Source organism: Culex pipiens, chromosome 3 (assembly GCF_016801865.2).
Source record: "Culex pipiens pallens isolate TS chromosome 3, TS_CPP_V2, whole genome shotgun sequence".
Classification (NCBI taxonomy): domain Eukaryota; kingdom Metazoa; phylum Arthropoda; class Insecta; order Diptera; family Culicidae; genus Culex; species Culex pipiens.
Window position 1 is genome coordinate 151,674,261 of NC_068939.1, and position 12,832 is coordinate 151,687,092.

At 35.1% G+C, this 12,832-nt stretch overlaps 1 protein-coding gene across 2 annotated transcripts in view; it reads left to right on the plus strand.

Annotated features, from left to right (window-relative positions):
- The window catches only part of LOC120419997 (tyrosine-protein phosphatase non-receptor type 9), a 103,972-nt gene that overhangs the window by 42,205 nt on the left and 48,935 nt on the right, over positions 1–12,832 (plus strand). For both annotated transcript variants that reach the window (XM_039582887.2, XM_039582888.2), the window contains exon 3: positions 314–544. In XM_039582887.2, coding sequence (XP_039438821.1) covers positions 314–544 — 231 coding nt within the window. The remainder of the gene's footprint in view (positions 1–313; positions 545–12,832) is intronic.

Here is a 12,832-nt window from a genome sequence, read left to right on the forward strand (position 1 = left end):
AAGTTTGCAAACGCTAGTCTTCAATAGGCCCCCATCCGGAACCAAAGCAAACAAAAAATCAACCCAAAACCAACCAAGCAATTGTGCACGCCACAAAACTGTCCGAGGGACGACGACTCTTATCTGACGGCCACGGCTGACTTCAGCTGGGTAAACCCGGAGAAGTGAAAAAAAAACAACCATTTAATAAACTTTCACCCCGCAAGGTTTGTTGTCTTGTGTGGTCAAATTCACTTTCGATTTTTTCTTTATTTTGTTGCAGCCCAGATCCTCCCGGCGATGATTAATTGCGTGTGTCTTCTTTAAATTCTAGCCCGGCCGGGATGCCAGCGGAGCTGCCATCGCGCTGTTCACCGCTCAGCTGCACTATCCGGACATCGTCACACACAAAACCACGCTCCAGGGCGTGGTGTACCAGCTGGACGTGGCCCTGCAGAGTGCGGACACGCAGAAGGCCGGCCTGGTGTTCATCTACGACATGAGCACCTCCAAGTACTCCAACTTTGACTACGACCTGTCGCAGAAAATACTCACCCTGTTGAAGGTAAGCAGATTTTTGAAGATTTTAAGATTTTAAGATTTTAAGATTTTAAGATTTTAAGATTTTAAGATTTTAAGATTTTAAGATTTTAAGATTTTAAGATTTTAGGATTTTAAGATTTTAAGATTTTAAGATTTTAAGATTTTAAGATTTTAAGATTTTAAGATTTTAAGATTTTAAGATTTTAAGATTTTAAGATTTTGAGATTTTAAGATTTTAAGATTATAAGATTTTAAGATTTTAAGATTTTAAGATTTTAAGATTTTAAGATTTTAAGATTTTAAGATTTTAAGATTTTAAGATTTTAAGATTTTAAGATTTTAAGATTTTAAGATTTTAAGATTTTAAGATTTTAAGATTTTAAGATTTTAAGATTTTAAGATTTTAAGATCTTAAGATTTTAAGATTTTAAAATTTTAAGATTCATGGATTTGTTTCATGGATTGCATAATTCATTACTGTGTCAAAGCTGACATTTATAACCAGCATTGGTAATTTTTATTTAATATTTAAAACAAATCATCGTCACTCGATACACAGAAAAAAAAAATCATGGTAATATTACATCTGGGAAGGGGTACATCTTTTATGTCAGAAAAAAGGTGTAATTTTACCTCTGGAAATGTGAAATTTTACCACTTTTCTGGTGTAATGTCACTTTTTCAGTCTAAATTGAGGTAAAATTACATCATAAAAGAGGTAATATTCAACCTTCCAAAATTACAGCTTCCAAATTTACATTATTTTTTTCTGTGTACCCAATTGAACCACAATTTCCGTTCTCTTCGATAATTATTATAATTAACTTACCCATATCGCTAGCGGCCTAATTTCGACTGAACTTAATCATCTTTTCACCATACCGAACTTGACAGGCAATAAATCAACTTGCCAACCAGCCAGCCAGCCAGTTTGTCACCACAGGGTTCCGTTTTGCGGCCGCAGTCAACCTTCAGGGAGAGAGAGTTTGTGTTGGTGTGGGCGTGTGCTTCTAATTAGGTCGCAAAGTGGCACATCCCCTGGCTGGTGGGTAATGTTACACACACAGAAAAAAAAATCATGGTAATATTACATCTGGGAAGGGGTTCATCTTTTATGTCAGAAAAAAGGTGTAATTTTACCACTTTTCTGGTGTAATGTCACTTTTCAGTCTAAATTGAGGTAAAATTACATCATAAAAGAGGTAATATTCAACCTTCCAAAATTACAGCTTCCAAATTTACATTATTTTTTACTGTGCAACTGTAGTAGTACATGATTTTTTTTTAATTTTAAATATTATCGCCTTTTGCAGTTGTTGAAATTTGGTTATTTATATAACACTTGATAACTCCCCCGAAATCTCGCTAATCAATGGCACTAAATAACTGTTCAAAGAACGATGCGAATTCGTCAATATTCGCTCTCGAAGTCGTTGTTTTCGATCCGCAAACTACGCACCAAAAACTTTTACCTCAGACAGTAGTGGCGCCAGCCATCGGCAGCGCAATCAACGTCAAGTTGCGGAATTATTCAAACAGAATTGTAAACATTTCCTCACGTTTTATGTGGGCTCCTTAACAGCAGCAACAGCGTGGCGTGGTGACGATGTGTTGTGTTGTTGATGTTTTTCTTAGAATTTCTACTTCGCAGAAGTGTTTAGCTCAAGCCAAAACTTAATGCGCGGTACCGGGCCGCGACGACCCACACACTGCTAGAGCGATACAGACTTTGCGCAATTTTGAAGCTCTTGTTTGCATATTTTTGAAAATTTTGAACTTGCGTTACATTTTGCAATTTCAATGTTTTTTAATTGAAATTTAAAATTTAATCTTAAATTCAAAAGTGACTCAAATTCGGTGGACCACTGTACCGCAAGCAAACAATGAGTAGCCGCGAAAACATCGATGACGTCGGACGTCTTTTCGCACTTGACACAACGACGCGTTGCCATCGCCACCACCACTACTGACTGTCTTGGGACAGTCTGTTGGCTGTTGTTGTTTACTTGTTTTGTGTGTACACCTTGGCGTCGCGGCGCGTAGCTCTCACGACGACGACGACGGTGGGATGATTGAAACGGCGCAGGAAGGACACCAGTGTTGGCAGTTTTGTTTTTTAAGAAGGTGTCTCATTTAAATAAATTTTACATTTATTTTTTGTTAAATTATCTTTTTTTCTTTCTCGCTGATTTTTAAATCAATTTTGAAAAATTAACCTCGCGGTCCTTTTCGACAGAAAAGATCCTACTTGACAGCTCTTTCCAAGGGGACCATAGTTGATCCATCGAAAAAATGTTGTCTTGTCAACTTTTTTTTGCATTAAAATAACAAAAAGTGATCAGAAATGGTTTTTTTTAATTTATATTTATTCAGATTTTCTTTTCCATATACATTCATTCAGTTAAAATATTATTGAGTGTCCAATCACAATCGATGACTTTTCACCTCAATTTTAAATACTAGCAACTTTCATTTATTCATGAAATATTGTAGCTTTCGCTATTCAGTGATTTCAAATGTAGGAGGTCCTACATGTACAAAAGGGAAAAGGGATACCTTAAAACTAACTTATAAACTATATAAAGAGCGGATCAATGCAGCTGAAGACTGCAATGATTTTTGTCGAAATGCGTCAATTATCTTATTGGACATAACATCCAAAGTGTCAACTTCGGCTAATTGATGAAGTTCACTGGTGCTGAACCAGGGAGGAAGTTTCAGAATCATTTTCAGAATTTGGTTCTGAATCCTCTGAAGTTTTTTCTTCCTGGTTAAGCAACAGCTTGTCCAGATCGGCACAGCATAAAGCATGGCAGGTCTGAAAATTTGTTTATAAATTAACAGTTTATTCTTGAGACAAAGTCTAGAATTCCTGTTTATAAGTGGGTACAAACATTTAATATATTTGTTACATTTAACCTGAATACTTTCAATGTGATCCTTGTAAGTAAGGTTTTTGTCAAAAGCAAGTCCAAGATATTTCACTTTATCCTCCCACTTTAAATTTACCTCATTCATCTTTATAATGTGATGACTTTTTGGTTTAAGAAAATCAGCTTTGGTTTGTGAGGGAAAATAATAAGTTGAGTTTTTGCAGCATTTGGAGTAATTTTCCATTCTTTCACATAAGAATTGAAAATATCCAAGCTTTTTTGAAATCTTCTTGTGATGACACGAAGGCTTCTACCTTTGGCGGAGATGCTTGTATCATCAGCAAAAAGTGATTTCTGACATCCTGGGAGCAAATCAGGCAAGTCAGAAGTAAAAATATTGTATAAAATTGGACCCAAAATGCTTCCTTGAGGGACGCCGGCACGTACAGGTAGTTGATCAGATTTGCTATTCTGATAACATACCTGCAGAGTACGATCCGTCAAATAATTTTGAATAATTTTCACGATATAAATCGGAAAATTAAACCTTTTTAATTTCGCAATCAAACCTTTATGCCAAACACTGTCAAATGCCTTTTCTATGTCTAGAAGAGCAGCGCCAGTAGAATAGCCCTCAGATTTGTTGCTTCGAATCAAATTCGAAACTCTCAACAACTGATGAGTAGTTGAATGCCCAAGGCGAAATCCAAACTGCTCATCAGCGAAAATTGAATTTTCATTAATGTGCGTCATCATTCTATTAAGAATTATTCTTTCGAATAATTTACTAATAGATGAAAGCAAACTAATGGGCCGATAGCTTGAGGCTTCAGCAGGATTTTTGTCCGGTTTCAAAATCGGAATTACTTTGGCATTTTTCCAACTACTGGGAAAATATGCCAAATCAAAGCATTTGTTGAAAATTTTGACCAAGCTACTTAAAGTTGCTTCTGGTAATTTTTTAATTAAAATGTAAAAAATGCCATCCTCACCAGGGGCTTTCATATTTTTAAATTTTTTGATAATAGATTTTATTTCATTCAGATCCGTATCAAAAACTTCATCTGATGAAAATTCTTGTTCAACAATATTCTGAAATTCTATTGAAATTTGATCTTCAATAGGACTCAAAACATTTAAGTTGAAATTATGAGCACTCTCAAACTGCTGAGCAAGTTTTTGAGCTTTCTCCCCATTAGTTAATAGAATATTATCACCATCTTTTAAAGAAGGGATTGGTTTTTGAGGTTTCTTAAGAGCCTTTGAAAGTTTCCAAAAAGGTTTGGAATAAGGTTTAATTTGTTCGACATCTCTTGCGAACTTTTCATTTCGCAGGAGAGTGAATCTGTGGTCAATAACCTTTTGCAAATCTTTTTGAATTCGCTTCAGTGCAGGATCACGAGAACGTTGATACTGTCTTCGGCGAACATTTTTCAGACGAATCAGAAGCTGAAGATCGTCATCAATAATGGGAGAATCAAATTTGACTTGGACTTTAGGAATAGCAATATTCCTAGCATCCAAAATTGCATTAGTTAAAGATTCCAAGGCTGAATCAATATCAGCTTTGGTGTCTAAAACAAAATCATGATTTAAATTATTCTCAATATGATGCTGATACCTGTCCCAATTAGCTTTGTGGTAATTAAACACAGAACTATTGGGTCTGGTAACTGCTTCATGAGAAAGTGAAAAAGTTACTGGAAGGTGATCAGAATCAAAATCAGCATGAGTCACTAAAGGACCACAATACTGACTTTGATTTGTCAAAACCAAATCAATTGTTGATGGATTTCTAACAGAAGAAAAGCAAGTTGGCCCATTCGGGTATAAAACCGAATAAAGACCAGAAGTGCAATCTCTGAATAGAATTTTACCATTGGAATTTACTTTTGAATTATTCCAAGATAGGTGTTTGGCATTAAAATCACCGATGATCAAAACTCGAGATCTATGCCGAGTAAGTTTATTCAAATCCCCTTTGAAATAATTTTTATTTTCCCCAGCGCATTGGAAAGGCAAATATGCAGCTGCAATCATAATTTTCCCAAAAGAAGTTTCAAGTTCAATGCCCAAACTTTCAATAACTTTTAACTTAAAGTCACGTAACGTGCTATAAGTCATACTACGGTGGATAACTATTGCAACTCCACCGCCATTTCGATTCATTCTGTTATTGGTTATAACTTTATAATCTGGATCACGTTTCAAATAAGTGCCAGTTTTAAAAAATGTTTCGGTTATAACAGCAACATGCACGTTATGAACTCGTAAAAAGTTGAAAAATTTATGGGTGAACCAATGACGCAAAATAGCTTATTTGGTCATAGGGAAGGCTTCCACAAAGTTTGAGCCTAATAAAAAAATACAAATAAAATCCATTTCCGGTTTTGGTAGAGAATTGCTCAACTAATCTGATCATCCCAATAACAGTTGGAGTTATTCTTCCACAACAAAAAATGTTATTCCAAAGTTGTTTTGGCTTTCAACCAATAACTTTCAGACCAATAACAAATTTTGTTATGATACCATAAACTGTTATTAAACCTTTATGCAAAAGTGGATTTTTCAAGAAGATTTCATAACACTTTCTGTTATTTTAACAGTATTTGTTATTGAGATGGCATGCATTTTGTTATTATCGTCTGCCCGGGTTATCACCTTAGGACAAAGTTTCACGCAAATCGAAGAGGGGTCGTGGCAACTTTTCCCGATTTCGTGTGAGTTGGTAGAGAATTACCCACAGACTAATTTAATATTTGTAAGAATAAATTAAATGCAAGCGAGTTGCTTAAATTTTATATATTATTGCCATTGTGATTTTAACCGCAACAATTTCATATCGATATACTGTAATACATTTCATGCTAAACAGAAGCTCCAACTCGATCGTGCACAAACCAACCTGAAAATTTCGCGAAATCCAATCAAGGGTTTCACTGTAAACCGTTCGCGTTCGCGCGAATCGCCCGTTTGCCTCCCCGTATTGAACTGCCACAGCCAGTCGGTCGGTGCAAATTTTCCCGGTACCGGCCTGCTCGCTGCTACATGTGTACCGCGAATCTGCCAACACTGCGCTGGCCCAACAGCCCCTAAAACGTGTGCCGCGACGACGGCCGTTTTGTCGCGCGAGATTCCGCGAGGGCGGCGACGTTCTTCCATTCAGTATGTAGTGAGTAGCTCGTCTACCAAGTCGTCGTCGTCGGTTTCGGTGTGAAGTTTTTTTTTGCTGTTGTATTCTAATCTGTTTCCGGTGGTGTGGACACGTTTTCTGGGGAGGTTCGCTGCGTAAGGAGGTCGGTGCGTACCGCGAAAAACTGTTGACAACTTGCTACGCATCAAAGTTTGGCGCGTTGAGCTCATCAACTCTTGGAACCCCGTCAGCGCGCGATTGTCCAATGACACAGAGTGCGTGTATTTCTAAATTAAGCTCTCCTCAGCGCTTGGCGCATGTTTTTGGCCGGTGTCAGCGTGAGCTTATTTTCGGGTTGTTGTTTTGTTTATTTTTTCGCAATTGAGTATGCAACTCGCGAGAAGTGACTCTGGCCAGGGTACCGTACGACGCGGAGTGTTCAGTCTCAGCCAGATATCGAAGAATACGGTGTGACGAGTTTTAAGTTGAAAACTTCTCCCAATAGTGATCGCTGGAGCGTGAAAGGAAGAATTTATTCTCAGAAAACAAGAGATCAAAAGGTGAAGTTTTAGTGACGACTGCTAAACACCTCGGAAGTTCCCAAAATCACCAATTTCCGACGATTCTCCAGCTGCTCCGAGACCGGCCAGGAAAGGGAGGAATATTTTGTAAACAGCAACATTAGAATCATCGCAACAATCAACAAGCACGCGGGAGGAAACGGCAAATTCCAGCAGGCCGGTTGAGATAGAGAGAGGTGTGTTCCCCGTCGGTCATCCGTCGATTCGCTGATTAGATAACTATCACACATAGCATGCGGGCCTGTTGTTGTTGTTGTAGAGTGAGTGAGTAAGTAGGGTTGCACACGAGCACGCGCGCGCACAGGTTGCTAGAGTGGGGTTCAGAATGTAAACATCACTGCCTGGGACTGGGACAGAGGGGTGCATCGATGGGTGTGGGAGGGATCTGGTACGTTTCGCCGAATGTCGTTTCGCCGACGGTCATTTCGCCGAATGTCGTTTCGCCGAATGGTACGTTTCGCCGAAAGTCATTTCGCCGAATGGACGTTTCGCCGAATTGAATAAAAATTATCTTTTTAGTATAATTTATGCTACATATTTGTTCGTTGCAGTGCCATCTATAATAATTTAAAAAAAAAATAATGCAAAAACTCACAGAAATAATACAAATAATTTGCTTAAAAAATTAAGAATGCAAAAACTATCAGAATTTTTTATAAATGTTATGCTAGAAATCAAAAGAACTGCCCATGTTTGAAAGATTGCAAAACCTCCCAAAAATTATAGAAATAATATAATTAAAAAAAACTTAATATACATAAACTCACCGAAATAATTGAAAAATATGCCAAAAATATAGAATGCAAAAACTAACAGCAATTTTGCAAAATGTTGTGCTGAAACCCAAAAGAACTGCTCATGTTTGAAAGAATGCAAAAACTCCCAGAATTTATACAAATAAATTGCTTAAAAAACAAAGAATGCAAAAACAAACAGAAATAATCTAAATAATAAGCAGCCAATTAAAAGAACTGCTCATGTTTGAAAGAATGCAAAAACTCACAAAAATTATACAAATAATTTGCTTAAAAAAACAAAGAATGCAAAAACAAACAGAAATAATCAAAATTATAAGCAGAAAATAAAAAAAAAACTGTTCATGTTTGAAAGAATTCGAAAACTCTCAGAAATAATTTAAAAAATATGCTCTGTAAACAAAGAATGCAAAAACTACCGGCATTTTTTCAAAATGTTATGCTAAAAATTAAAAGAACTCCTCATGTTGGAAAGAATACAAAAACTTACATAAATTATACAAATAATATGCTTAAAAAACAAAGAATGCAAAAACTAACAGAAATTTATCAAAATTATAAGCAGAAAATTAAAAGAACTGCTCATGGTTAACAGAACGCAAAAACTCACAGAAATAATTCAAATGATATATTAAAACCATAATGCAAAAACCTAACAGAAATTAATGTAATTAAATAACTGCTTATATTTGAAAGAATGCAAAAACTCGCACAATTTTTTTCAACTAGATTATTTTTTAGGCGATTTTTTATGCATGTTATAATGCATAAACTTATAAAAATAACATACTAAGAAACTAAAATTATTTTTTTTAAGATTGCAAAATCACCTTTAAGGGACATTATATTTTTCAAAATATTTTAATACAATTTGTGTCCATTTTATATATTTATTTTAAGATTATTTGTCAATTCGGCGAAACGTCCCATTCGGCGAAACGTCCCATGCGGCGAAACGACATTCGGCGAAATGACCTTCGGCGAAATGACCGTCGGCGAAACGACATTCGGCGAAATGTCCCGCACCCGTGTGGGAGCGATAAATGGTACTTTCAAATTAAAAAAATTTCTTGACCAAAAAGATTGTTTTCTGAAACTTTTAAATTACAAGCCATAGTTTCAACACTTGAATAAAAAAAAAGTGTTTTGAAATGCATTTCACACCAGTCCAGTTGTTTTGCAATCATTAGTTTTCTAAATATCTATAAGGCTGGCACAAATTTTATTTAAAGTTTTTGTCCCTCGGCTTTGTTCAAAGTCAAAAGGGGGGCGAGAAAATAAAAAATAAACTAAATTTAAAATGATTAATTTCCATTTTTCTAAATTTTGAGGCAAAAACAATCACAAAAAAACTATTGCAAAATTTCAATAAATTCAAGAAAAAAAATCCTATGATTTTAACGTCATGATTCGAAATCCGGACACTTAGTAGCATATCATTTTTGTTACAGCTGGCAAAAAATCGTGTAATAAGTTGGAAATGTAGAAATATCACAAGGATGTACTGTGAACAATCAATTTCAAGAGAATACTTGTATGTTTTCTAACAATTTTTCATCAGAATTTTAAAATTAAGATGACATGTTAAAAATTAGGATGACATGATAAAAACTAATTCGAAATCCGGACACTCATTTTTGCTTATGAATCGCACAAATTTGGACTAAAATTTTGGTGAACTGATCCATAAATTTCTACTTTGCTTTCCCGTTGCTTAGGACGCCTATAATGTTTCAGTGAAATTTTTCACATTTTTGGTAAACTGATATTTTAAATTAATTTAATTGTTTTGGCATTGACTACAGCCTCCAAATAAATTTGAAATGAAAGGTGATGTAAAAGTTCATCAAATGCCACAGTTTTGACAATTATTTTGCGAACTTATATCCAAATAAATTATAAAACAAGATAAGGTGTCCGGGTTCCGAAGCGTACGGAAAGTCGAAGCATGACGTTATGTCTTTTCCGAGCTGTGGTCACAAAATTTGGTGCCCTTAAATACAAAAATAAACGTTCTAAAATGTATTATGAAAAGTTCACAATCAATTGTACAATTTTTTTTCAATGAAAATTACCAAATACCTCTTTTTAAAGTAATTTTACCTTAAATATTGTGCAAAAATGTTCAGTAAAAATTGATGAAAAATATTCACCAGTTCCTGAGGGACCATCCTAGAGCGTCCAATTTCCCGTCCCGGGAAAAAAAATCCCGGGAATTCCCGGGATTTCCCGAAAAAAAATATTTCCCGTTTCCCGGGAAATTTCTAAATTTCCCGGGAATTCCCGAAATTCAAGCGGAAGTATACATTTTCTTAACTTTTTGATACATTTTTTTAAACTTACAAAAATAATAATGAAAGAACTAAATTTTATTTTATTAAATTCAATTTACTGTTCTTATTGAACTTATCAGTTTGTCTGAAATTTTTATGTCAAGATTTATTTCAGATGATATTAATTTCTGAAGCAGGTATTAATTTCTGAACTAGGAATAGATCTTGTTTATTTGTTGGGCAACACAAATTACGATATTATGAAATGAACTCTTCAAATTTTGGTAAGCTTTTTGAACGAAAATTCTTGTTACATCATTTGAAAATACGGGAACTCTTCCCGCCAAGATCAACATTGATTGTTTTACGTTTTGTTTACCATGACCAAATTGGAAGAAAATTTAATTGGTATCATTAAATGTCTCTAAGAGGATTTGTGCTAGAAGAATTAAGTTAATTTGTTAAAAAATGTTCGAGAAATTACAGTCAAAAGTTCAAAATTTACAGAGCACTAGAGCTACCAAGGGCGTAAGGTTTATATCTGAAACTACTAAACAACTTTTTTTTTCTATGAAGATTCTTTTAATCGAAGTCTTTTATTTGGCCGAATATTTAAAAAATCATTAAAAAACTACTTCGTATTTTATAAAAAGTGCCCAAAAAATGCAACATATTTGTGTTGTGATTACATAAAAATGGTATTTCAAGTGAATAGCAGATTTTAAAGGTAAATTTAATGCTTATCTATTTATTCATGAGATTAAACAAGTAAGATTTGTTCTGGATAAAATATTTGCCATGAAAAACATATTTTTATTATTTTTTTTTCATTTCAATGTTTTGCCATGAAAAACATATTTGCTGAATGCTTTTTTTTTCATTTCAACTAAATTATCAATTTTATTCTTTATCATATTCTCTCAAACTGGTTACAGAGACGTATTCAAAAACAATTTTATCGTTTTGAAGCATGAATTCATTTTACCCATTTCCAAACACTGTGATTCCCGTTTCCCGGGAATTTTGTAACCCCGGGAAATTGGACGCTCTAGGCCATCCACAAACCACGTGGACACTTTTTTGTAAATATAATTATTAAAGTTAGTGAATTTTCACGATTTCGCGGACAGCGTGAAATTAGTGAAATTCCACATTTTCCGTGAAATCCATGCATAAAAATAACAAATTTTACAAAAATATGTTATCCACAAATGGTAATTCTCTACCAACTCACACGAAATCGGGAAAAGTTGCCCCGACACCTCTTCGATTTGCGTTATACTTTGTCCTAAGGTGTAACTTTTGTCCCTGATCACGAATCCGAGGTCCGTTTTTTTGATATCTCGTGACGGAGGGGCGGTACGACCCCTTCCATTTTTGAACATGCGAAAAAAGAGGTGTTTTTCAATAATTTGCAGCCTGAAACGGTGATGAGACAGAATTTTGGTGTCAAAAGGACTTTTATGTAAAATTAGACGCCCGATTTGATGGCGTACTCAGAATTCCGAAAAAACGTATTTTTCATCGAAAAAAACACTAAAAAAGTTTTCCGTTACTCGACTGTAAATTTTTTACATAAAAGTCCCTTTGACAAAAAACTTTCTATCTCATCACCGTTTCAGGCTGCAAATTATTGAAAAACACCTCTTTTTTCGCATGTTCAAAAATGGAAGGGGTCGTACCGCTCTCCGTCACGAGATATCAAAAAACGGACCTCGGATTCGTGATCAGGGACAAAAGTTACCCGTGTCCCGCCCGTGTGGATCGAACGGACCCACAGTGGTTCAAAAGGCTGTTTTGACGAACTTAATTGATTAGAGCAAAAAGTAAGCATTTTCGTGCTTTGACATGTTCTACAACTTTGTTCAGCGTTGTCATGGCCTACTTTTGATGAAATTTGTTTTTCAAAATACTCATCACAGTAGGCTATGGAATTTCTAACTTTTGACTGTTAAGAGATAGAGCTTCGGTGTCTTCGGCAAATTTATAGGGCTGAAAATTTCCACAAACTTTGTCGAAGACGCCAAAGCTCTATCTTTGCGTTGAATACCAGTTTTCGAACCTTTTCCATAAATCCCTGCCAAAAAACAGTTTTTTGACTAAAACTATGTTGAACTTTGATTTTTGACGATTACAATGTTCAGAAGAGTTGTCAGTAATATCAAAACAAACAACTTTGTCGAAGACGCCAAATTGATAGGAGCTATGTGTGATGAGTTATAGCAAGATTTGGTGATAATTTAGCTAGTTTTCGAGCTCGGTATACAAAGCCTCGGGCAAATTTGGGCAAAAACCCATACAATGGGCTTCAAGTATGACTATTCCACTACAAAATGTCGGGTGAATCATTCGTCCGAAGGTTTACGGTCATAGATTTCCGAGCACTTTAATTTATTTTATTTTTGATGACTATTTAAATGCATTTAGGACACTTTTAAGGCACATAAGCCATTTTTGCGATTTATTCGGACACACGAGGCGTGTAGGCCAGAATCTTGTGAAAATTTTGATGTATTGGAAGTCTATTTTTGAGGCTATCCAGTGTATTTTTGTGAATATCTTTGAAAAAAAAAAATTCCTTCCAAAAGAGTTAATCGGCGAATCTAGACATCTAGACAACGTCATAACGTTGGTGTTGCAAAGACAATAAATTATTTCAAACATTCATATTATTTATTAGCCAATAGGTTCCAAA